Source organism: Ambystoma mexicanum, chromosome 5q (assembly GCF_040938575.1).
Source record: "Ambystoma mexicanum isolate Mex_15411 chromosome 5q, UKY_AmexF1_1, whole genome shotgun sequence".
Lineage (NCBI taxonomy): Eukaryota > Metazoa > Chordata > Amphibia > Caudata > Ambystomatidae > Ambystoma > Ambystoma mexicanum.
In genome coordinates, this window is record NC_090933.1 from 493808046 (window position 1) to 493835898 (window position 27853).

General features: G+C 46.0%; 1 protein-coding gene across 1 annotated transcript in view; it reads left to right on the plus strand.

Moving 5' to 3' along the window:
• Positions 1-270: 270 nt before the first annotated feature.
• TTR (transthyretin) overlaps positions 271-27853 on the plus strand; it is a 140326-nt gene continuing 112743 nt past the window's right edge. Inside the window, exons 1-2 of the mRNA XM_069620960.1 lie at positions 271-366; positions 16728-16873. Coding sequence (XP_069477061.1) covers positions 304-366; positions 16728-16873 — 209 coding nt within the window. The 5' untranslated portion in view covers positions 271-303. The remainder of the gene's footprint in view (positions 367-16727; positions 16874-27853) is intronic.

A 27853-nucleotide genomic window follows, 5' to 3' on the forward strand; every position in this document is an offset into this window, starting at 1 on the left:
AGACTTTTGTGGAGTTTTACCGCAGTGTACAAGAAAGGAGCAGTATGCAACACCTAAAAGTTTATTCTGCATCATGAATGAAATCTCACAAACGAAATGTCCATGGCATCAGCAGGGTAATCTCCATAGGCAAGGGTCATATTTGCGTGGGTTACTTATTCTCTCTTTGTGTACTAAGTCAATATTCAGAATCAGCAGCTCTGTCTACACATGATAAACACCCAGCTGTGGAGGGGGGGGGCGAGTATATATTCCCTCACGATGCCAAAAACAAGCTGCCAGAAATCCTCAGCTTCCAAGATAATGGCGTCTACTTCCATGCTTGTGATCTTGGCTGCCCTGGTATTGTGCGAAGCGGCACCGCCGGTAAGTGGGCACTGCAGAATCTTGCATCCTCCTGGCTTTTGTTAAGACTACTTTGGGAAGAAGGTGAGGTCACCTTGGAAGCAGTAGTACTAAATGAAAATATTTAACCGAGCTTTCTTAATAAATGCCCAGCTAGTCTGCACGCAGCTTTTTTTTCTGGAATCAATCGTACACTCGAGGGGAGAAAGGCTAGAATATGATCTGTTTGTATAGGTATGCAACTAAAATATAGATGTGAAAACATCGACCTACATAAATGTCGAATGACTAAGACTATAGGCTGTGATTTGGGGGTTCTTCATTGATTAGGGTGGGTTAAGGGATGCATGGAGCTCCCGCAATGGGACTCGACTGACTGGTGGGGCATAGTGGCCGCATCCAGGATAACAGGAGAGCCCGCTCCCATCTCCCTGGAAGTGTTTGGCAGTAAAATGGACTCTTAGTGCTCATGGGGAATTGGTATAAGTGGGGTGGGGGCAGTCTTTGGTGGCAGGAGTTACACATGCAATGTGATTTTGCTACACTGTTATGCTAGGTCTTGGGATGTTATGCCATGTTATGTTATGTTTTGTTATGCTACGCTATTCAACAGCCAATGCAATATTATGCTATACTATTCTAGGCCTAAATATTTGTTATGCAATAATGTTATTATGTTATGCTATGCCCTTGCTTCTATGATATACTACTCTATTGTAAGCTGTTATTTGCAGTGTGCATGCCTACACGATTTAGCCTCTCAGTTGTAACACTACCTTTCAGCTTCTCCTCACTGTGTGTAGTAGCTACTGACATCTTTACATATGAACCTTTCTATAAATCTGAGTCTGCAAATGGTGCCCAAGCCATAATAGTGTGTCTCCTGCCCTCACCGGAATGGCTTGGGCCTACTATAAGTTCTGGTAGGAAGGTAAGGGTTGGCCTCTTGTTATCACAAGGATACGAGCCCCCCCTGGCAACTGTTTGCTGTTCACACACCTAAAGAGGATGAGGGAGAGGCAGGTTGCCTTTACATGTCAGATGCGTGTTCCCTTCTCTGCGCCTTGACGAGCCCACCACACTTAACGAGCAGATACTCACCCTTTGATTGGGTTGGTTATATTTTGGTGCTAAAGGGAGATGTGTGTGTGGGGGAGGGCATGTTGCACTGTTTCTTTCCTCCATTTGTACACTGCGGACACGTAGCATTCCCACAACACCCAATAAACTGTCTTACATCTTACATTGCACCCCACGGAGTTACAATTGTTTCTCCGTCCAAAGTAAAGTTCTGCACTCCAACACACCTACATGACAGCAGCGAATTTCATAAATTGCCTATATATTTGCTTTCTTGGAGTGTACTAGAATAGCTCTCTGGTAATTGTTTCATATGCCCTGCCGCCTTTTATTAACAGGATGTAACTGGAGAGCGGGTAGAGATGGGTGGAAAGGGCTAGATTGTGCACATAACACTCAGAGGCACCCAACCTTTCACAACACAACACAACACAACAACCATCCACATAAGCTTTCCTCCAAGCCTCAAGAACTTCTGTGCAGTGAAGCTCAGGGTACTGATATCAGGGGAGCCACAGATCAACGTATACCCTCCTTTTAGAGGGGCCATTGTACCACCCCTCGGTCCAGCCAATGGAACTTGGCCATGTCATGCCCTCCAGGAGCCAAAGTAGTCAGTTAGGTTTTGACTCTACCTTCTCCTGGGCATAGTCAGGGTCAGGTTTGTCCCCTTTCCTTTCATCCTAGGTAGTGTGAGGCTCATGACAATGCATGGCGATGGTGTTTTCCCTCAATCTTCAAATTAACAAAACCATTAGATAATCACAGCAACCATTGACCGATCAGATAATCACAGCGGCCATTGAACGATCAGATAATCACAGCAGCCATCAACGTGGGCTCTGGATTTCCATTTTGACGCCATTTCCAAGTCAAAGGTGCTTTGAAGTGGCAAGATGGTGGCATGTTGTGTTGTACAAAACACCAAAAGAACTTAATACTATGAGGGGAAGGAAGCATCAGTATTTAGCCTTGTCGTTCCCACTGAAAATGTGCCAATAATGTAGGTTAAAATCTCACCCAGTAAATCAATATTATAGTCAGAGGCTTCATCCCTCGGGTTGTATGCTGAGCTTCCCTCAATCCTGAAAGCATCTTAGATGTGATAATGTATCTCACAATGATGTCATCCGTGATGCCAGATGAGAAGTCACGGGTGAGATCGTCGGCAATGCCATTGTCTGGTGCCTGGCTATCCTCATTTGCTGATTGCTCTTAATTTGGTCTTATATACATCTCTTCATAGCGCCTTCCGGTCCCTGCAAAGCACTTGTCTGCTTTGTGGACTGAGTCATGGAGGACGTCTGGAACAGTGTGTATTGGCCACAGCATTTGCCCATGTGGCCCATGGATTATTCCATTCGGGGTTTGAAGGAGAACAACTAGCAGAGTCGTACCCAATCGATGGGGCCCCATTTCCACGGCCGATACCCTCGCTTTCAAAGGGGATGAAAGCAATGCTTTGGATTCACTGCCTGCAAAATCTGTCAGCCTTGAGACACTGGCTGTTTGTCAACTCAAGCAGAAAGAGCCAATGTGGGATCTCTAGTAATCTCACTATGCAGTCTGTGTACCGAAAAGCTGGGTGGAGCTACAAACACTCCCAAGCAGGAGCAGGCTTTAAACAGTGGCTCCTCTGGGAGCAAAACCCACGCTCAAGCTACATTAATGTTCTTCAGACCTTCCAGGAAGTTCTTGAAGGTGGCTATAGTCGTGCGGGAGACTGAGGCGCTCTTAGGCCGAGGCTCTACGCTTCTGGCAGTTCTCTGCCTGATCTGGTTCCTACCAGGCAGCTTTTCTTTGTTACATATCGATCATCTGTCATGGAGTGGGGCAGTCTTGCTTTAATTATTCTGCAAAACCATCAAATGTCCTCCTATAACACTGGTTAAGTTTACCTCCTTTGAATCAGTGACTGCTTCTTTAATGATAGCCATGCAATCCTCTTGCATGTTTCATTGAATGTCCAGTCCCCATGGTTCATGCGCTCTTTTTCTTGATTATTTCCCTAATTCTTACTCACCCGACTCCTTTACAAGAGATTTCAAACTACCTAATTGTGTCAACCTTACCTCGCTTTATCTACAGTTCCAGGATTTGCTTCAGACTCACTGCAACAACTATTTATTGACCCAATTCATAAAATGCAACACTCTCCTCCTTTTAATTACTTTTACATTGATGATTAGTTGTAGCCCCCGCCCCTCCCCCGTAATTTTTTTAACTGAATTAATCATTCCCTGGTTCCATTTAAAATGTAAGTCCAATTTTGCATTTTTGTGGACATCCAAAACCACTATATGTAGCTGAATCTAATCTAGCTTTGCTGTAAGACCAAAAATGGTCTGTTCTTATTTCCTCTCTAGACATTCATTTATTTATTTATTTGTTTATTTATTTATTTATTTGTTTGTTTGTTTGTTTGTTGTTCGCTTGTTAGGCGCTTATGCAGCAGGTAAATTCTGTTTCCAAGTGCCCACAGGGCAACGAGGGGTGAGGGGCACATGGGAATGAGACACATTAATATACATAAAAATATTAAATATAGTGACGGGGAAAAAGAAATGACGAACGTACTATGCCTTGTGAGTATTCAGAACAGGCAAGTGCGGAAGAGAAGGGGCAGTGGGGATAGGTGCTGGGGTGCCCGTGGGTGAGCAATGGATGAAGTGCATGTTAAGATAGGTGCAAGCATCCAGGAAGGAGGGTGTGCTGAGGATAGACGGAAGCTGGGGGCGATTGAGTGTGGGAGGTCAGGGCCCGTAGATGCATAAGGGACCTGGTACATTAGCAGAGGGAAACAGGGGGGAAGGAGGAGGTAAAGAGAAAAGTCTTGAGCTTACGGAATTTAAGGAAGTCCCGCTGAAGACACAGGGGGCAGCTGTTCCATAGAAGGGAGCCAGCTGAGGAAAGTGATTGACCTACTGCCCTCTGTTTCGCGAAATACTTTACACACAAAGAGTTGGTGCCAGAGGAGTGCAGAGGTCTAGAAGGGGAATATTTAGTAAGAGAGAGTTGCAGATAGTGTGGTCCAAGGAGCCAGGAAGCCTTGTGAATGATACAGAGGGATTTAAATGTAATCCGTGAAGCAACCAGGAGCCAGCAAAGACTTTTTAGGACAGGAGAGATGCCTGAGGCCCAGGATAAGTCCAGCTGCCCTATGCTAGATTAGCTGGAGGGGTCGCAGAATGGAAAAAGGTAGATTCAGGAAGAGGCTATTGCAATAGTTAAGCCTGGAGAGAACCAGGGCTTGGGTAACATTGAGCTTCTGGGGGAAAGTGAGAAAAGGTAGAATTCCTTTGAGAAGGAAGAGCTGAAAGTGGGACTTCTTGGCAATGTCCTGAGTGTGAGGGAGGAAGGAGAGAGAGGAGTCGAAGAGAACTCCAAGGTTTCTGGCTTCAGAAGAAGGAGCAGGGGGAGAGCCCATGGAAGAAGGCCAGAGTGAAGGGAAGAAGGCGGGAGCAGGGGTCCAAATGGGAAGGATCTCAGTTTTTCTGATATTGAGACTGAGATCATTGGAAGTGCGCCAAGCCTGGATGTCAGCTAGGCAGTCAGGTATCATGGGAGGTGCAAGAAGGTCAGCAGGAAGTTTGAAAAAGAGTTGTGTGTCATCTGCGTAACACTAATAGTTGGGGGAGAAGGAGGAGATGAGGAGTGCCAGCTGTGTGGTAGAGGTTAAAGAGCCAAGGGGAGAGGATAGAACCCTGGGGGACACCACAGGTGGAGAAGGAAGTCGGAGAGGAGAAGGTGCCCAGGATGACTTTGGAAGAGTGGTCAGATAAGAAAGAAGTCCGCCAGTCCAGTGCCCGTTCCAAGATACCAAGGGTATCGTAGTGCCTTTGTATGAGGATGGAGTGGTTGACTGTGTCAAAGGCAGAGGAGAGATCAAGTAGGATGAGGACAGCTGGGGAGTTGGAATCTAGAGATGCGAGCAGTTCTTCACGGGTGTTCATAAGAGCAGTTTCCGTGCCTATGGATGCTCGGAATCCAGATTGATGGTCGTGGAGAACACCAACAAGTTCAGTGTGAGAGTTGAGTTGGGGCAATGCCAACTTCTCCAGATGTTTCCCCAGGAAGGGGGTGATGGAAATAGGGTGGTAGTTGGCTAAGCAGGTAGAGTCTGCTGATGTTTTTTTTAAGGAGGGGGCACACAAGGGAGTGCTTGAGGTCGAAAGGGAAATATCCAGTGGCAAATAGGGGCTGCAGAGATTAGCGAGTGCGGGGGCAAGAGAGCCAATGTTGTCCTTGATGGTTCTGGATGAGCAAGGGGAAACCTGTTTGGAAGAGACCTTCATGCAGTGGACAACTCTGGTGACTTCTTCAGGTGTGACAAGGGCAAAGGAGGAGAAAGGGGAAGGAGGCGGTGAGGGGCCACGTGAGGCAAGGAACATGGGATGGGTTGGGAGGCTGAGTAACAAGGCTGTTCAGGATGTCCTGAGTTTTGTTTGTGAAGTGAGTGGCCAGTGCTTTGCAGAGGCCCTGGGAAGGTAGAGGGGAGGAGGAGACTATGGTAGGGTTGGCTAGTTCCCAGCAGATTTTGAAAAGTTAAGCCGTGTTGTTGGATGCACCCAATACCCATGCCTGAATGTGGGCCCTTTTCTTGGCAAGAGTGTTGGTGATGGCCAAGTGGAAGTTGCTGAGAGCAGTGTTGGTGGTAGATTCTGAGTAAGGGGGACAAAAGGGCATAAAGGTGGAAGTGAAGGTAGCAGCTGAGACGCATTTCATTGGGCAGATGTTCGTGAACGAGGTTGGCAGGACATTTGGGAGGCGGTCAGAGGACCAAAGGGACACAGGTTGGAGAAGAGAAGAGAGTGGTCTGACCAAGAGAGGGAGGTGACCAGAGGAGTTTAGAGAGGGAGGACAGAGTGGATTATTTCAGAGGGAGAATGGAAAGGGATAGAGAGTTGCAGAGGTCAATGAAAAGAATGGGTGCTGTGGAGGGGAGTCCAATTGGATGTTGAAGTCACCCCAGAGGAGCAGATTGGAGGAGGTTGAAACTAACGAGGAACAGAAATCAGCCCATTTAGATAGGAAGGGGGAGGTTGCACCTGGAGGCTGGTAAAAGGTAGCAATGTTCAGGATGTAGGCGGGAGATATGACCAACTTGCATACCAGGCTCTCGAAGGAAGAGTAGAGCTGGATGGGGAAGATGGAGGAAGGAACCCACTCAGGGAAGAGTAAGGCAACTCCACCGCCAGCACAGTGAGGTTGAGGCTTGGAAATGATCTTGAAGCTGTCAGGTTGGAGGGTGTCAAAAGCAGTGACTGAGCTGGCATTGAACTGTCTTGGTAAGAGGGAGAATGTCGAGGTCAGTGTCTTGAAGAAGGAGGCATATGTCAGCAGAGTGTTTGTTGTCTGATTGGGCATTAAGAGTGGCCAGGTGGAGAGGGTCTCTGTCTTTGAAGGTTTTCTGAGGTGGAGTACAGGGGCGTGGTACTCCAGTCAGGGGGGGTGCAGGGAGAATGGTAGGGGAAGAGGCAGGAGAAGGAAGAATGTTACTGAGGGATGGAAGGATTTGGTCGAAGAGAAGGAGGTTGGCTTGAGGACCCTGAACCAGAATAATGCCAGTGTGGTAGACATTAATGATGCAGCATGATGACAAGAAGCCCGCCAAGAGGACTTCCCACTTGGTGCCACCATTAATGGGAGAGAATGTGAAAGGGGGGAGAGTAGAGGTGAGATGAGAAGTCCATAGGTCTGGAGAGGGTATAGAGAAACGGATATCAGTGAAGATCTCTCAGGAAGATGCACTGACATAGGTGTCGTCTGCAATGGGAAGTCAGGATTTGCACCCAGAATGTTTTTTTGTGCTTTTTTCGTCCAGACTTCGTGTCGGGAGAGAGGGAGGGTAGGTGATCGAGTAGCAGTTAGAGAAGATTGGAGAGACAGCGAGTGCCATCTCAGTGGTAGAGGATAGATGAGAGAAGGAAAGAAGGTGGCGGGCTGCACTGCACGGTCCTGGGCCTTACTCCAGAGGCGGCCTAGTAGTTAAAAGAGGGCACAGATACAATGCAGAGCAATAGGTGGGGTGCAGGATTCAATTATAAAAGTATCACAATGCAATGCACAAAATGGATGCAAGGTGTAAAGCACACCCACATAGATACGATTTTAAAAGGTATCACAAGGCAGTGCACAAAATGGATGCAAGATGAAAACACACCCACCTAGATACAATTTTAAAAAGGATCACAATACAGTGTTCAAAATCGATGCAAGATGAAAAGCACCCCCCCCCCCCTAGATACGATTTCAAAAAGGAACACGGATGAATGCGGTGCACACAGGGATGCGAGATGGAATCGGAAGAAGCACAACTTGAATTAATTTATCATTGTAGTACACAGAGTGACATGAGAGAAATTATGTGGTTGAGGAAGAAAAAGCAGAATAGGATTGGCACAGTTATGGTTGAAGGAGATAGGTGGAGGAGGCAATAGGACAGTTCAGCCATCACTCACATTTGAGCAGAAGGGAGCCTGGAGGTGCTGGTGTCCAGGTTCGTGCAGGAGCAGGACGTGCACATGAGGCTGCAGCATTGTTTGTGGAGGGGCACAGAGGTGAGGGCCCTCCCAAGCCCTTTCAGGCCCGGACAGGCTCAGACAGGCCTTAGAAACGGGGGCTTTGAAATCAGGGGCCGACTACCACCTATCAGCGATATTGATTGGCTCTTCAAGAATGTAGGCAGCCAATCAGTGAGAGGGGAAGCCCAAAGGTGTTTGTTTGCTTCCCAGGGCAGAATCGTGTCGGCCATTTTGGAGATGGTTTTTAAAAAAAAGGAAACTTATGTATACCCAAGTCCTTTCCGTGGATATCACGCAATCCGGGGACACCATCATCCCAATTCCATGCATTGAGATGAAACAGTGCCTCACTGTGGCGAGTGCTCACTCTGCTCGCTTTTCAACATTAATTTAGTTTTTTTCTCTTTGCCTCCAATGACGCTCCCAGGGCTTACCTTCTCGGTGATGGGGGTAGCACGCTGCTCCTGCAGGGCCGATCCGGTGAGGAGCCCTTGCCCTCAATGAGGCATAAAGATTTGAGTCTGACAATGGAGTCAGGAAATTACCGGCTGAATCAGGGAATCAGGGAATGCCACTGAAGCAGGGAATATCCAGCTTTAATTCACTGTTAACGTCTGCTCTCAACTTTATTGGACCTATTACCGTAAACCTACCAACTCATAGTACTCTCAAGCAGGGGTGTTGCAAGTTCTGGAATAGGTATGGGGCTACGCTAATGTTGACACTGTCGGGACCCGGGCTAGCTAGCCTTTTGGTTGCAGCTCCTGGGCTTCTATCTGGGGCTACAACCAAAAGACCTGTGGCTATAGCCCCCTCAGCCCCCTCCCACTCCCTAGTAATGCCTCTGCTCTCAAGATTGGAATGTCAACGAGCATCATATTCGCAAACTCAAGAATCTCACCTGTCATGCTCAGCCTTCAGCAGGCCGGTAAACATCCTTGTTCTGCACTTCGGCGAGCTAAATATAATTATTATAAAATCAGATAAATTCTGCATTGAACTTGTCTTGAAATGCATTTGAAATGATAAAGTGCTGTTTTAATCTTTCATGTGTCTGAGCCCTGCATGGAGGTCTGCACAGAAATGTCCATGTTATTTTCTCAGAAAATTCTACACATTCGGAATGAACTGAAACCGAAATTAATTGTCAATAGTACCCCACTTTCTGTATCTCTCGCCATTCCCTCTTTTCAGTTTCTTCATTTGTCACCCATTTCTTGTCTTGTCAATATGCAATATATGAGGATGATTTAATTCATTAAGAAGTTTGCTAATTATTTTGCAGTTCCTCTTCTGCCTATCGTCAATGCATCTCTTTCTGGGAATCCCTTTCCATGTGTATTGATGCTGGGTCGTGTCGCCCCCTTGTTGTGACAGACTTTCAAAACAGTTGAAAAGTCGGTGGCTCAGCAATTGCAGACTCCCATACATAGTATCAACCTCCTTCGTTCTTCTCAGTCGGGCTTTCCCTCGGGTCATGGCACGGAGACTGCAACTTGAGGTCATAGATGATATTCTCTAGGTCACTGATGGTTGAGCTGTGTGCTTGGTAGTTTTGGTGTACCTCTCTGTGGCATTTGATATCAATAAGACTGGGACGCCCCTTTCCATGTGGATCACCCCCATGGACGTTGGGGAAGGGTACCATACTGGGCCTGTTCCTTCCGCTTTTTTAGATGCCAGTCTGTTTGGTCTGGCACATCTAGGTTCACCCTTTGGTTTTGAAGTGCAGAGTGCATAGGGGTCTATCATTTTATCCTTACTATTAACCTGTACATGGAATTTCTGGAAGATCTGATTGCCTGCTGCAGTGCATAATATGTGGACAATACTAAATTCATAGCTCTCAACTCACCCGCTTTTGGCGGGTGCCACCCGCTTTGCAAGCAGCTGAGTCACCCGCCAAGTTCCTCATATGCCCATTCACTTCTATGGGCTCTCACCCGCCAAAAAGAGAATCGGGTGTTTCCACCTGCCTTGGTGACACAAGCTAAATTGTGTCTGGGTTTCATCTCCTGGGGACGTTAACCATTTGGTCAACTGAGTTACTGTGCGCGAATCATGCATGGCCCTGGCCAATCTAAAAGTGAACACCTCCAAGGCCGAATGTATGCTGTATGGCCCTCAGGAATAGACTTGCAAACTCAAGCCTACCTTCTGGAGCAGTCTCAGCGGGTATCACTCCCACTCTGGTTGGCTCAGCAGGATGTCTGGACACCAAACTTTCATTAAGATACCGCGTGTCCAAAAGGCCCGAGCTCGTGTAATATCAGCCTCTTATGCAGAGTAAACATCTTCTATTTTCCAATCTCTAGTGCTGTCTCATTGATGCAGGAAATGCATTGTTATTGGGTGTCTCTAATGTGGCTCTACTCACTCAGATACACACACCATTCTGCCATCTTACCTGTATAGGCAACAAACAGATTTAAACATGTCCTCCCCGTTTTAACCTCTCTCTATTGGTTGCCTTTGCAAGCCAGGACTCTTTTCACCAACCTAGTTATATATCCAGCAAACTCTAACTTTTAAGCAGGATGAGATCTTTGCGAGGGTGCCAAAGTTGGGTCCCATTGATTTCAAAGCTCTATAAAACTCAAGCTCAGCTCTAGACTTTTTATGTGCCAATCCTTGCTTTTGTAACTTCCTTGCCTACATCTTTGTTTAACAAATAAGAGGGAAACTTTCAGTTATTTGCGCCCTTACAATAACTGTTCTGATTAAGTGAGACGCCATGCCTTTCTTTATCGTATTTTTTGATGTATGTATATTTTATTTAGAGCTCTGCAGATCTTTGGGAAAAGGTTTGCTCTTAAAATATCCTTAGGTAAATACAACATTACAGTGTTCCCCTTTCTTCCCATTTTCAGAAGCAGCTGAGTGCTATTGCAGGTTTCAGGGGGGTAGGGTCAGCGTACCGGGAGTTTTGGGGGTGATTTGATGGCAATGTTATATTCTGATGAACTGCTGTAAAGCATGTCCTACGGTAGTTTGGCAGCTTTGGTGTGGAGAGGGGACTACTATACTGTTGGGTGGAGCAGCTGATGTTATTGTAGGGGTGGAATGGTAGAAAGAAGACTTTTCAGGGGGTCTTGGGTAGTTACCCTTGGGAGAGTCAGTGTGACAGTCACATCCAAACGCATGAGAGAAACAGCACAGGGGCATTCACGACACCACCCGAAGGCACACAGACACACAAAAACTGCCCATTGCCCTTAACATACCAATTCCAATTACAGGATGTGCCTCTGATGTGCTTGTTTAATGAGGTTTATTGTACAATCAGGAAAAGGACAGATAAAGGTGGCCTTGCCCCTCCGTTCCCCACGAGCGTGTACTAACAGAGTGATCCATGCTCATGGGTGCCCTGTCCTTGTGATCATGAGCCTCCAACCGCTTCTATGTGATATTTCTGCATTTTGAAAGCCGAACGCATGATACGTTTGCCCGATTTTGTGTGGCCTTCCAAATGCTGAAATATCACATTCTAAACACCCCCCCCCCCCAGGAACACTGGGAAGGCGATCCTGCCCCCACCCTCTACCGCACTTGTGAGATTCGTAGGAACTTTCACCAACCCCTCCCACACCCCCCTGCACCCCTTCCATCCACAGCCAGCCCAACACATTCCCCCTCCTTCACCAGTCACACAGACCCGCAAACACACTTTTACCCGCTCTCCTGCCCCTCCCTTGCCCACCGCAAAAATCCCCCCTCCTCTACTACACAGACATACAGACACTCTGTCACAAACACACACACACACACACACACAAACAACGTCACTCCCGTGACTGCTCTCACCTGGCCACGCCTGTAAACCCTGCGCACACTCCCGTGTGGAAGGGAGATGACAGTTTGATTTAGAAAGATCGCTCAGAGCAGAGATCTTTACACTCCACCCCCCCCCCCTCGCCCCCCAGGCCCCCTTCACACTAGCCTCTCTTCCAGTTATTAAAAGAGGCATGCGTGAGTTCATTATGAGTGCGGGACTAGCTGAAATGCCAGTGCAAATTCTAGCAGACTTAAATGTATACACAGCGGCAGCATTACACACATGGCGCATGCCACTTCGCTCAGTACCTCTAACTTGTAAGCCATAAACGCTCACTGGGAGAATTAGTGCTAAGAGGCCAAGTGTTGCAGACAAGCACTCAGGGAAATACCATGGCAAGCCCTAACAGAGAATACCAGTTTAAACTAAAATGAACTAAGAGCACAGCATAACACAACGATAGAGCATACCATGACAAACAGCAGAGCATTTCCTGCCGCACATGGCAACATTGCATAGCTTAGCATAGCATGCCTCACACGGCAACATTGCATAGCTTAGCACAGCATGCCTCACTCGGCAACATTGCATCGCTTAGCATATCATGCCTCACACGGCAACATTGCATAACTTAGCATAGCATGCCTCACACGGCAACATTGCATAGCTTAGCATATCATGCCTCACACGGCAACATTGCATCGCTTAGCATAGCATGCCTCACACGGCTACATTGCATATCTTATCATAGCAAAGCATTCTGTTACTTTTAAGTTTAATTTAAAGAGCTTTGAACGTTTTAAGCAATTCTGCAAAAACTCTGAGTATGCCTGTGACACACACGTTGACCTTTCCACTCAACATGGCATGCATAAAATATGCGACGTAAGGGCATACATTTCAAAGTCAATTCACGAATGCCTATGTCTTTCAAGTGGATAATTATGTTTGCCACTTCAGAAAAATCTAGTTCTCCTAAGGCCTGATGGGATTTACACAACAATAATATCAAGGACCCATCCCCTTGTCTCACCAATCCCATCTATAATATTATCTGTGTTCTGTTACTTCGCTGCTCGCAACTGACCACCACGCAGGGGCTGAGGCCCACAACCCCCAAACTGACCACTGACAGTGTGTATGTGCAGCTCACAGTGACCAGGCAACAATGGGGATCGGAATGCCCTAGAAAACCACACCATTGCATATGCTAAAAGCACCCCTTCACACCAACCCCAGAACTGCAACCCATAGGTAATCCCCCACCCCAGCACGGGGCAGATGTACCTGCCCTCATGTTGCGCCCACCCATCCCATCATGGTTTCCTTTATTCTCGCCTTCCCCCCTCGACCCCAAAGCAACCGGCAGAAACAACCCTTTCCTGCATCGCTGCACCACCCCGGCATTAACTAACCTCATACCCACACGTTTCCTCTATGCTGCCCACTAATGGCCTTTCCACGGCAGACATGAGAAAGCAGCACTGGATACCCACCAAAGAGCTGGGTCAAAAAGAGTACCCCAACAATAGCCAGAACTGCAAGCAACACTGCAGCGGGTGTCTAGCCTTCTAACCGATTGAATCTGTCCGCGGTTACTTTGGATACGGAGGCACAAGCCATCATTAGAGGTCCCCCTGGTTGATTTGTGTTGTGGGCTTCTTGATCTGTGTTACTTTGCCACAGTTGAGACTCATTTCACAGGGTCAGCGCTGTAATGGGCCGGCGGGTAGCAGAGATGTCAAGTTTCTTGATCAGTGCTCTACCCCATTTTTGCCCACCTATTTGTACGCAGTCATATTTTAACAGCCTGTTGCTCGAGCGCATCTTGCACTAGTTCACGACTCATGAGCCAATCTCAGAAGATCACTTCAACAAACTACTAAAGGAGAAAACAAGACCAGTGCCCACCTGATGTCTACACACAGCTACTTGCCTATAATACACCAGCCCTATATCTCCAAAAATGTACTACCATATCTCTGAAGAGTGGAATTATTCCAAAAACATACGAAACTACCTACATTTCACCACTTTAAAAAAACGAGGCAGGAAAAACAAACAACCCCATTAACTACAGGCCAACATCAAACATCAACATCAAACATACCCTATCCTGTGAAAGTCTGGGAGAACCACACGTTCAAAGAAATGGTCAAGCACGTGGAATCCAGTGGACTGCCGGACCAATCCCAGGTAGGCGTTAGACCTACGAAGAACTGAATCCATGCTCCTTTCCATATAGGACAACCTAAAGATGAATGCCGACAACAACGCCCAATCCGCTGTTACACTATTGGACAGATCAGCAGCTTTTGACACAGTCAGACACACAACCTTAATCAAAAAGGAGTGGAAGAATCTGGTTTTCAAAATGCTGCACTACAATGGCTAAAATCCTTCCTCACTGGTGGAACCAAAAGATATGATATGATAGGATTGTTTATTTATATAGCGCCTTTACACAACGTGTTTCAAAGCGCTTCAAGGCAAGGGAGGCAACAAGGGAAAATACAACCACATTCTTACAGGCCATGAACAGTAAGGATGTGAAATTAACTATCGTACTCGGCCTGACGACATTTCAGATAGTGCAAGAGCTAAGACATAGATAAGGAAGGGAGGGGGAGAGTGGGAAGGAAATGGAAACAGACAGGCGACTACCGTACTAGGCCTGACGACATTTCTGGTAGAGCCGGAGAAAAACAAAAGGTGAGGGAGAGGGGTGCAGAAAGGGAGGGGAGGAACAAAACAAGCGACTATCATACTATTCCTGACGGCATTTCAGATAGTGCTGGAGGGGTAGTGGGGAGGAAAAAAACAGTAATGGGAGGGTGGAGGAAACAGACGAGGTTGCTATCATATTAGGTCCAGGGACAATTCTGATAGAGTAAGTGCATAGAAGAAAGTAAGGGGAGGAGATAGGAAAAGGGAGAAGGGAAAGGAGGAGAGAAAAGAGAGTAAGGAGTCAAAAAGAGTGGAGAAGCAAGAGTGGAGAGCGAATACAATTGCAGAAGTCAGTAGTAATACATAATGTTGCAAGCCAGGATACAAGATGAAGATGGGAACAGCATGATTCAGGGCCACCATGAGTACAAAAAGAAGCTACCTACACCATTTCACCTGAAAAATTAGAAACGCCACCTGCGGTGTACCACAAGGATCAAGTCTCTCACCACTTCTCTTCAATATTTACATGGCACCGCTCCTGAAACTCATTGAACTGCATGGGCTCCGAAGCTACAACTATGCAGACTACACCTAGCTTATCCTTAGGATGACACCCAACAATGACCCCGACAACGCTCTCAATAAATGCCCCAAAGAGCTAATGTCATGTTTGGGGTGTCACATCTTTTCCATGCAATGCACAATCTAGACCGCAGAGGCATGTCAAACCTAAGAGGACTCGTATAATGTAATGCGGCATGTGCTATACCCCAGTGTGTCATTGCTAAAGACAGATATGGTACACCAGACAATCTCTGCAATATCAGCTTTCCGTATCCTGTTCTCCACACACAGACAAGCCTGACATTATCACACAATGTTCTGAAGCTACGCACTCTTCGTGCCTGTGTAAAGATGGGTGACCCAACAAAGACGAAGTGCATAGTTACACTGTGCCCAGTGGCTATCCACAACTTAATACCCCAAAACCCACTAACAATCTACCTCTCGACCACCCCCACTCACCGCACACTGATCATACATACCTCAGATGTCTAGAGAAAACATGCTTGCTAAAATGCTCCAAACCCGCACATCTCTCAAAAGCGATTTAGCCCCCCCCCCCCAAACCCCCACTCGATCCAACTAACTCAAACACCCAACAGGTCAAACACTGGATGTTTCATATCTGGCAACCGGTGCACACAACAAAACACACATATAAAGCATACCGCAGAGATGCCAGCTCCTCCTGGTTCTATACACACCAACAGCTCAGCACAATGTCTGTCTTTTCTCTGTTTCTCCCCTTCCCGACCCACAACACTTTCACTTTCTGAACCATGAGAACGCCTGGAGACTATAAAAATGGCTGTGGTGTGTGGTATAAATCAACATGACGTACAAAATGTAGCTATTTCCTGACAATAGCCGCATCATATTCTTACACAGGCCCACAGTGTCTTCGTGTGCATGCAGCTCAGTGAGATTTCTGCTGTATCGGTTTCAAGACAGCAACAGTTTGAGGTGTAACTGCCAAACCTAGACGCTCGTCCTACGTTTAATGCTTCAATTAATGTATACAATGATCTCCAGTCTGTTTATTGCACGCGTCAATGGAAATGCATCTGATGTAGGACTGTCTCCTCATATAATCCAATTTCTGCTTAGTTTAGTTTAGTTTATTATTTGTATAGCGCCGCCTGGCCCTAGGGCATCCACGCGCTTGCGATGAATACAACAAGAATAATACAACAGAAATGTACAAACCGATTACATATTTACAAATTTACAGTCTTGGTGCATGCTAGTAAGGTAGGGCTAGGCAGTTTACGTTTCTTTGGATAGAAGCCAAATTTTGGTGTTGTGTCTAAATCTGTGAAAGGAAGGTTCTGATCTCAGCTCGAGTGGAAGTGAATTCCAAAGTTTGGAGGCAAGCACGGGGAAGCTGGAGCCACCTGCTTTTTGGAGCTTAAATCTTGGGATATTTAAGCAATGTGTTTGAGCTGATCTGGTAGGGCGCGCTGGGGTGTGGTGATTGAGATTGTCGGATAGGTATCTGGGTGCTTGGTTAGCTAGGCATTTGTGTGTGAGTGAGATGGTTTTATATTCAATTCTTTGTGGTATGGATAGCCAATGGCAGGTGCGTCTGGCGTCCGAAATGTGTTCATGTTTGGGTATGTTCAGGGCTGCTCGCAAGGCGTTGTTTTGTATGACTTGTAGTTTGTTGATGTTTTTCTGCTCAAGTTAGGTTCCCAGAGACAAATTTGCAGACTGCATAACAATAGGCCATTTCTAAAAGAGCCATTCATTGTGTTCCCGTTTTTTCACAGGCGCTTGACTCCTTAGGGACAAATGATGACAAAAGCCCTCTCTCGGTGAAAATGCTGGATGCCATCCAAGGTGTGCCTGCAGCGAATGTGGCAGTTGAAGTGTTTAAACGGGCAGAAAATGGGACCTGGAAGTCGATTGCCAGTGGGTAAGTTTCAATTTCCAAAAAGGTTTGACAATTTAGGCTGGTGAAAGTGGCAGCTGAATACAGTAATATATTTTGATGGACTAAATTGAGCATGGTCATTGTCTTTCTGCCAGATCAAGGTAAGATTCTGTATGCACTACATGCCCCAGAGGCGGGCGAGCCAGAGGATTAATGTGACGCAAGGCAGAGCCGAGTCATAGTCCTGGTTTAGCTGTAAGAGCCAAACAAGAGCCCAGAAGGCAAACAAGTCCCTCCTTATAGATAGGTCTTGAAATGTACACACATATCACATTATAAACCAACCTGACAAATCCGTCAAGCCTTATGTTAAGCAAAAAGAGTACGATTTTAGCTTTTCCCCTCGTTCTGAATGGACGGTTACAAGTACTAGACTGCAAAGCAGCATGGGACTAAATCTTCTTCTTTGGGTTTTGCAAGTGCACTTTCAAGACTAAAATGCCCATGCAACAAAAATCAAAGCTGTGCAGCAAGGCCACCTGCTTGCAGTCATACTTTGACACAGACATTGTTGCTGTGCATGATGTAAAGAAAGTGTGAATTGACACAAAAATACATACCCATTTTTGCGTGTGTTAAATCAGCCTAAATTGTGGAAATATATCATGGTTCATTTTATAAGTCCGTTTTTGGAGCTGTGTGGATCGAGGGGGCTTTCAAGTACGAATGTGACTTCCACTTTTTTCACCAAATGTTAACACTTATGTGGTAGGCCTGTCACAGATGATGATCTGTTCCCCACTCACCACTGAGCTTGCTGTGCACCTGAAGAGGTTTTATAGTCATAATGTCGACAAAAAAATGTCGACAGACAAAAATGTCGAAAAAATAATGTCGAAAATAATAATGTCGACATTCTATACTTTTAATGTAAAAAGTCATAATGTCGAAAAAAAAATGTCGACATTTTTTTTTCGACAATATGACTATAAACCCTTAACACTATCAACACCTCACCCAACACCCTCCTGCAACCCCCCCACACCCCACACCACCACCCTCCCACCCCTCATATGCAACACATTCTAATTATTTATATATTTATTTATTTATTTTTTCAATAAATAAATAACCAACAAAAAGTATCATTTACTATGGGGGGGTCCCCCCCCCCAACCCCCCCTCACACAACACCCCCCTGCCACCCCACCACACCCCCTAACCACCCTCTCACCCCTCATACTCAACACAATCTAATTATTTATTTATTTATTTATTTATTTTTTCAATAAATAAATAACCAAAAAGAGTCTAATTTACTATGGGGGGGGGTCCCCCCCCCCAACCCCCCCTCACCCAACACCCCCCTGACACCCCCCCACACCCCCCCAACCACCCTCTCACCCTCATTCCCAACACATAGTAATTATATATTTATTTATTTATTTATTATTCAATAAATAAATAAACAAATAAATAAAAAGAATATCATTTACTATGGGGATGCCCCCCCCAACCCCTCTCACCCAATACCCCCTGCCACCCCCCACCCCTCATACTCAACACATACAACACAACAATAAATATATATTTATTTATTTATACAACATTTCGAAAAAATGTCGACATTAATGTAAAATGTCGACATTTTTGTATGTCGACATTATTGATTTTCGACATTAATTTGTCGACATTTTGACTGTCGACATTATTGATGTCGACATTATGACTGCACACCCCTGAAGAGCTTTCCTTTTAAATGCATAGCTGATATCAATGAGATGTAATGTATTCTTCTATAGCACAGCTGCTGCCATTACAGCAGCTTATTGGTACTACATGTTAAAAAGGTATTTGTGAAGTCCCAATATCAGGCCCTGTTTTATATGATTCCCTACCTGCATCCTTTTTCTTGATGACTTTAGAGGTGAGTCAGGGATGCAAAGATTGCTAATGGGACTGAACACGTGTTTATTTTCTGGGGCTAGCAGGTGGGACTCAGCATGTGTTTTTGGACAGCTGTATCTTAAAATCTTAAAACGTGAGTCGCGCTCAAGCTAGCCACTTTATCCAAGACTGGCCACTGTGTTCAGAGCCGTTGTTCATAGCAGATAAGGGTGCATTTATGCTTGTTTGTAGCACAAAGAGCATGGTAAACATTTATGAGGCAGCCCAATGTTAGGCCCATTAGGAATAAAAAATGATTGGTGTGCCTGCGTCAATAAATGACTGCAAGCATGTGCTATTATCACACAGGTTCTGCCTGCGCCTATTATTTGCATTTGCACTTGAGTGTGAATAGGCACTACGACCAATTGTTTCTCATTGCTCAACCCAACTCCACGTAACACCAGAAAGAATAAAAAGAAAAACAACGTTTTCTTTTTTTTTACGAAACACAAGAGGGCTGTCGGTTTTGCGAATGTCTGCAGGAAGGCGTATCTAGAGTTTGGTGGGAATGACCACACTTGCTTTGTTGAATGATCTGGAATGTTTGCAAGGGTGGATAAACAGCGTTACAAGTTGAGGCAAGGTCAGGCGTGAGCACAAGTACCATTTGAAGTGATGCAGGATGTAGCAATGCCAGCTTAAAGGGAGTTACAACAGTCTAATCCGGAAACCCGCTAGGATCCTAGTACTAATTGGGCAGTAATGTTCCAAAAAATACAGCCTTATTTGACTAAGCAGGATAAAAAAAATCATATTATTTACAATTTTAATCATGAAAATAGTAAAACTCATTGAACAGGATTTCAAGCTGTCCCATGCTAGGTGGGAACTAATCAATCGAGTTTGGCTTTTAGGCTAACATCACATTGCATTCTGGTACTTATAGTCCTGTAAACCATAGAACAATACGCACTGACTTGTGCTAGCAATGCCAGGTCATACAGAACATGATCTGAGAGCTGCTTTGCTAAATGCTTACGGAGCAAGAGTGTGCATGAAGTAGTTGGCTGAGAAAAGTAGGCAGTGGTTTGTCTGCATTAGAATGTTCACATTCCACATACATTTTCTATGCAGATTGCTGTTGCACAGCAGAACAGAAAACATTGCCCCTATGTATGTATGTGTGTATTTATAGCACAAACAGAGCTGCAAAGCAACAGAGCACAGTACAAAAAAGTGTGAGCACAGAGAGAAAACACTGGGATAAAAGGTTGATTGGAAGGGTCCTGTGAGGAGCAGACTCACTAGGCTTCCCACATGGATCAATGGCGGCAATATGATCCAGGCCCCAGGAATGACCACACACTACACGCACAGAGCATGGATTAGAGAAGACACTCATGGACTACGACCACTGGCAAGAACCTCGGGTAAACAGGGGCAACTGGAGAAGGGCTGGTACCACCAGTCTCTCCCTCCTGCAGCCTTTACCCAGAGGGGTGGTCCAGTGGACAGCACCACTTACTAAAAGGCCCATCAGACAAGACCAGGTGACAGGGACGAAGGAGGAGACTGAGACCAAGGTTGGGAGAACTCAAAATGGAGCAATGGCCAGCAGGAAAGCAAGACTAGCAAAGGAAAGGGAAAAGGATCGAATACAGTCTTGTTACCTGTGCCAGGAGTAGGAACCTGACATGCAAATTCAAGGACTGAAATGTGCCTGGAACAGAGGAAAAAGAGGACTCTAATCTTTGCTGGGGTGGGCCACTTTTATCAGAAGCCTTCGCCCTAAAGGTGCATTCGAAAAAAAGCAGTTTTAGAAGTTGGTACATGAGCTAAACTGTACCTTGGCTAAAGCGCCACAACACCAATTAGCACAGTAAGTATTACCCACCCCCACCCACATTTTGCTGCTCCCTTCCCCCCACTTTCAACCACACCATCAAGCGTGCAGGCCAAATAATAATGACGTCGACATTCCAAGAAAGGAATAGACAGTAAAATCAGAAAGGAGAAAAGGAAAGTGATGGAAGCCGCTAAATCAACGCCTTCAAGAGATTCTAAAAGACTTCGAATTCCACACATCAAAAGACCCTGGATGATCTTCATATCCATATGCCTCCTGAAGCATCCACCGAAATGCAGTGTCTATTCGGAAATCACTGGTCAATAGACAGGAAGTACTAAAGAAAAAGAACAACTTTATAACCCAACAACCCCACTGTCACCCAATCGATTAAGCTACCAACCATTTACAAAGCCACAATTGTATGAAGTCTCTCCACAACACACCCTCCATCACAAGGCAATCTATAATGAACACAACAACCAAACTGTCATAACCAGGACTCCAGGATGTGGAGCCTGACCCAATGAAGAACATACTCAACCTTTTCAACTCTATAAGCACTACCCGCCAGTCCTAGGAAGCAAATGAAAACAGCAACGATCCTGCCACTGACTCTCCTCCCACCGACAAAACCCTCCGTAGCATGATGGGCATCAGATGCCTTCCGACCAATACACGATTGATCACCAGCAGCCAACACATTTATTTGACTTCCTCTCAGAGGACCAAATCGATCTCTTTCCCATCATGGAACCCTGCCTTTCGAATGATCAGTCACCCATAGTCCATGAATTTATTCCAGCTGAATGTATATCAAATGTGCAAAGCAACCTAAGAAAAGAGGAGGAGGAATAGCATTCGTCCAAAGAGAGTTTACTAAAGTCTAAACCACTTCTGTCGACAATTTCCCTGAGCGTAAGTCACTTTCTGTTCAGTCTCTCACACCTCTTTGCTAAGCTTCCTCTTCATATACTGACTGCCTTCCTACGGTCCAACTTTTTCAGATGAAGTTATGGATATGATCATCAACATTTCAATGGACCATTAGCATCTGACAATTCTTGGCTATTTCAATGTCTGGCTCAACAAAGAAAACAATCCCATCACAAAATCCCCTGCAGCTAACGTAATTGCACTTGATCGCAAACAATTGGCAGGAGGAGCAACCAGTGTGGTCGGCCACATGCTTGATGGCATTTTGTGTAATGAGAACATGGTCACAGTCTGCTTCCAAATCCGCCCTCCCTGGGGAGACCACATACCCAATCCATTCACAATGTTCACTGCGGTTCCTCCAGATGTAGAACCATCGTTAGGTCTTTTAACCCTGTAAAGAAGTGCAAAGCAACACGTTATTAGAAATTCTGGAATCAAACACACCAGAAATCACATCTGACCTACAAACAAAAATCTCTGGACAAAGAAGATATTTTTATTGGGGTAATGTCATCTTCTTGTGATATATTCCTGGACCATTCGGTATCTACAATGATCTTGGGATTGAGCAAGCCTACAGCACTGCATAGTTTAGAAAAGTGGTCCACCCAGACTTGCTCCTGGATGACCCCATCCTGTGTTATATTAACGGGTCCCTCCATTGAGCCAATAATCAACCAAATGTTTCGAGAATTCTTCAAACAAACCGTCCTAAGCATCCGTTCTCCCTCTCTTTGATACCTAAGTGATTATTATTCACCAATCTAGCTTCCTTCTTATATCCTCAGTGTCATTGTTTGCCTTTTTTAGTTGTTTCATAAGTCTCCTCCCATCTCTTTTTTTCTCCCACATCTGAGCATCAAACAGATGTTTATGTTTGACGGCTCAAGGAGCAGATATCAATTCTGGTGAGGTAAGCTCCCAGAGGAATTCGACAAAGTGGCTAGATTGGCACATCTTCAATTGTTCCCCGCATCATAGAACTGGTGACCTTTCCCAGTTCATTAACCAAAGTACATCCACCTATTTTTAAACTTCACCACTCTATTCCCCGCGTTATTCAGCAATAGCTCTTGGGAAAAGCAATATTCTGGGTTCCCCAATTTTACATTAAATACAGCTTCCAAGATAGCATGGTCGCTTGGAGCCCCATTATTAATGGAGAAGTCGGCGCACCTATTTAAAAGGCTCTTTGAGAGAAAAACATAGTCGATTATTGAAATACTAGCATTCCTTGTCCAGGTGGGGGCTGGAGGAATATACCCCCTGATATTCCCATTCCCATCCCATTAATGGATCCCATCCTAACAGAATGTTACTTCAGGTATCACCATTAGTCGTGGGAACTTTACACATCATAAAACCAGGGGAAACGTCAGGGGATTCCAATAAATATTTACTACAATCCATTTCAGATTACAGCCCTCCAACCTGGATTCAACTCTAACCACTTAGATGCCCGTGACCCTATCAGACAGCAAAACTGAGTGTGTGAATACTTCATTTCTGCAGGCAATACACAATACCCCCACTGGACACCCCACCCCTTCCCCTTTGGCCAAGTAATGGTACGTTGAGAGCCATCTAGCCCAAAAGTGGCCTTTAACCATGTCTCTTGGAATTTATCAAAAAGATGGGCCCTTTTATTTTCACCACAAAACGATGTATGCTCCCTGGTTTTCCAGGCGAACACTCCAATGTTCTCCCTAACTCGATTGGCTGCTCAGGAAAACCCAATTTGAGAAAGATTTGGGAGACAATCTCGGGGGCCATAGCCCACACATTGGGGGTAGTAAGTGATGTTTGTGCAGTGCCTAATTTGTGGTACATTATGATTAACTATTTGCACACTGCATGATTATGGCCTAGCTGGGAGATCCAAGGATACTGAGTAGCTCCTCTTTGACCACTCAGTTCCGGTTCTCCAGATGGCTTCAACCCCCAGTCTGGACTTTAAACCCACCTCCACAGTATCCGTTGATGGGGACAATGGAAATCTAAACTCAATCTCCGCCGAGGTGAAGAATTGCAAGTCCGGCATTCCTTTCATTATCAAAAGGATCATACTTCGGTACAATGGGGTTCTGGTTTTATTTGCCAGAGCTGACCTCGAGATGAAAACTCTTGCGCCCCCTTTCTGAAAGGAGCTCTGCGGTTTGTTCACTTTTGGTTTATCCAAACTGACTTTTGAGCATGAACAGTTGGGTTGTACCAAAATATCCATAACCCCTGAGTCTTGCAGAATTTCTGGAAGTTCCACCTCAGTACTTAGATCCTTTTCCCGCAAACATGCTCAGGGTCTCCAGAAGTGGTGGGGGTACAGCATCAGCATTATAGAGCCTTGATATCAGCTGAGGGCTTGTTAGAGTGGACCCAGTATGTGACTTTTGATCTTGAAGACCTCCAGAGGGGATAGCCCCCACCACTTTCCTGGTTTCAATACGTTGTTTACCTCTCAGGAAAATCGGGGCAATCTTTAGTGGTTCTTGGTGTATCTTAGTTTGAATCCCCATTGTAACTTTCGAGATCTCTGAGCAGGTAACCTCTTTCCCAGCCATTTTAACTTTTTTTACGGTGTTTTTCTTTTTCCTTCCCAGTAGCACTGGAGTTGTTGCCCGCTTCTTCTTTGACTTAGACACTTCATCTGAGTCAGTCCCTTTTAAGTTTTGAATAAACTGGTTTGTTTCAGTGCTCCTGTTTTCTTTTGCGTTTCAAGAGATTTGTCTTCTTTAATTCTCCTGAAACCACTGGCATCGCCTCCTGTGAGTCCAGCAGACGCTTCTTCCTCTTCTTTTTATTTTTCCCATTTGGCTTCTTTTGTTTGTCACTTACTTCACTCTCATTCAAAATCGACCTCTCCGGGGCCAACATAGCATTTGGGATGAGGTTATTCACTTCCTCCGCCAGCTGAGCCAGCTGAACAAATTGAAGTTGAAGCAGATAGGGTGGTGTCATCCAATGGAATGACTGGAAAGTCGGATGGCAAACTTTGCGGGCATCATAAACATCTTCCAGAAGGTCCCCATTTGCACCTTCCACCAGGATTGAATTCTATAGCATCAGTTCCTCCTTTGCTCCTTCCCATTGTTGTAACAGAAGGTCCATCTACTCCGCCAGTGTCTCACTTACGGAGTCATTAAATACGGATTTTAGGGCAACCAGCGAGGTTTCATTGATCTCTAGGTCCTTTGTGATTTCCAGGAGTAAGCCGGAATGTTGCCGAACCTCTGTCTTAAAATTTCCAAATACTCTGACTAGAGAAACTGAGAACAAAATGTAGGGCTGTAAGTGTCAGTGATGTACTCTCTCGTGTCAAATTAGTCTCTCGCATGTTGGATTTGGGTGGGGATATAGTTTCCGTCTGATTGAATTTGGGCCAATTTTCTGTGGCCAATTCGGAGACTTCTAATAAGGCTGACATTTCGTTCAGCCTATAATCTTCTCCCAAGGCGAAAGGACCAGCGGTCTGGAAAGTGGGGCGAAGATTAACACCGATGTTAGCCCGAGCAATGCGAAAGAGATTCATGTCTTAAAACAACAGGTCGCCAACCTGGAAAATCGTGTGGAAGAGGCGGAAGGAAGGGCGAGGAGGAACAACATTCGCGTGGTTGGCCTTCCGGAGGGGGAAGAAGGCCAAGACCCCACAAACTATGTGGAAAACATGATCCTGCAAGGGATCGGAGCAGGGAATCTTTCACAGGGATTTACGGTTGAGGGGGCGCACTGCGCCCTAATGAGGAAACCCCGGCCGAGGGCCTAGCCAAGACCGATCATTGCGAGGATCCTGAATTACAGGGACAGAGAGAAGATCCTCGAATACTTTTGTAAGGGTGGCACGATAGAGAGAGCATCCACCAACATCACAGCATACCCTGACTATACGATACTGGTGCAAAGGCAGAGGTACAGTTATGTCGCCGTCAAAAGAAGGCTGAGGGCGGCGGGAGTCAAATATATGCTGCTGTATCCGGCACGACTGAAAGTACTGCATAAGAACAAAGCGCTATTTTTTGATACCCCGGAGGATGTTGTCACATCGCTGGACCTGCAAGGCTGCCCGGAACAAGAAGCGGATAGTGATCGGCAGGATCATACCGAATGAAGATCTTGTAAACACGGACATTGTGAGAGTGAGCGGGATGAGGCCCCTGAGTGTACAAAGAAACTGTAACTGACTGAACTTTGAACACAATTTGAGCACGGTGCTCGACTTGGACTGGAATATAGTGAGTGCAACTGTGATTGGTAAATGTATGGCATCTGTATGCGTAACATTTTCTTTTTTGAAAGGAGCAACAAAACGTGGACGACCTACCCCAATAGATTATTAGTTTCAGCGGCCATTAGGGCGGCTTTACCCTACTGAGCCCTGAGTAGAAGCTTGTGCTAGGCAGGGCTAGATGTGGGGGTGCCTGAGATCCAGGAATGGAGCTGGGCAACGGTTGGGGAGGGTATTGTTGGGGGAGGGGTGGGTGGGCGGAAGGTGGGGGGATGGGAAGTTGAGTGTGTGTGTGGATTTGAGGAGTTTAAGTTTTGTTTTGAGCCTATTTGAAGGAATCAGCATGTTGTACTTGCGGTGCAAGAAGGGGCGGAATCGACAGAGGATCAAGAGGGTGCTTATTAACGACCTATGGGGGACCTCAGGATAATAACTTGGAACGTCAGGGGCCTTAACAGTTATCTGAAAAGAAACAAGATCATGATGTATCTGAAAAGGCAGAAGATAGATATCGCACTACTACAGGAGACGTACTTGACGCGAGAGAAGTTGGACTTGGTTAAGAGGAAGTGGAGAGGGACTGTAGTGGGCTCGCCATACTCTAAATACGCTCGGGGTGTGTTAGTTTGGGTGGCACCGCATATCCCGTTCAAATCGATACAAGAGGTAGTTGAAACTGATGGAAGGATGGCGATATTGCGAGGGCTGGTGGAGAGCAGGGAGGTATGCATAGTAAACACGTATGCCCCCAACCAAAACACAGTAGCATATTTCAGAGCCCTGTGTACCAATCTTAGTACGTGTATAAGAAGCGCGGTGATCTGGGGTGGGGACTTTAATTGTGTGTTGGATCCTGTGGTGGACAGATCAGATGGCAAGGTGGGTAAGCCTGGCCCAGCGGCGAGAGCGTTGCAGACACTGCTAACTGATTTTGGCTTTACAGATGCATGGAGGATGAAACATCCCACTGAAAGGCAATACTCGCACTATTCAGCCCCGCATCAACTGCACACTAGGCTCGATTACGTCTTTGCTACAGCAGATGTGATGTCTGAGATTACCCAAATCGAATATAGGGCTAGGGTCCTCTCGGATCACTCGCCCCTGATCCTCGGATGGCAATATTGCCCCCTGAGGGCGAAGATCCCTACATGGCGCCTCCGAGCGGAGGTGCTTAAAGATCCAGTCTTTAGAGAAGATATAAGGGAAGAGATTACTAACTTCTTTGAGGAGAATACTGGGAGTGTTGATTCCGCGGGCACATTATGGGAAGCTTTTAAGGAGGTGATGCGGGGGGCGGCCATTGCTAAGTCAAGAGGGTTACAGAGTGGGGTCTTGGCTGACCTGCAGAGGACGGAAACCGAGCTAGAAACAGCATTGAAGAGCGGTGACGTAGACACGGAGCTGGTACTCCAACTACAGCAACAATGTGCAGGGCACTGGGAAAGACTCTGCAATCTCAATTATAGGAAATATGTTGAGAGGCAGCACGCGGGGGGAGATAAGACAGGCCGCCTTTTGGCCTGGCTATACAAAAGCGAGACCGCTAGGCCTCCGATTAGGACCATTATTAGGGAGGACGGGGAGGAAGTGGCCACGCAAGAGGGGGTTAACAAAGAATTTGTGGAATATTACAGAGTGCTGTATGGAGATGATGAGATGGGTGACCAATGCAGGATAATCGAGACGCTAGAAGACATAGGGCTGCCCAAGATAAGTGAAGAGGAGAGGGAGGAGTTAGATGAGCCAATCATGTTGGAGGAGTTAGAGGAGGTTGTGAAGCAGTTGCCTACCTGTAAGACCCCTGGAGCAGATGGGTTCCCTAGCAAATTCTATAAAGTATATAGATAGGAAATCCTCCCCCCAATGCTGGACATGCCCAATGAAGCATTTGAGATAGGACGGTTGCCTGAGTCACTCAGAGAGGCGATTATAATACCGCTGCCCAAGCCCAATAAGCCGGTGCATAGATGTGGTTCCTACAGGCCTTTGTCAATGCTAAATCAGGACAGCAAGATTCTCACGGCTGTCCTAGCAAATCAACTGCAGAAAGTGATTGGTAGACTCATACATCCTGATCAAACGGGTTATGTCCCGAACAGGAACATAACACACAACCATAGGAGAC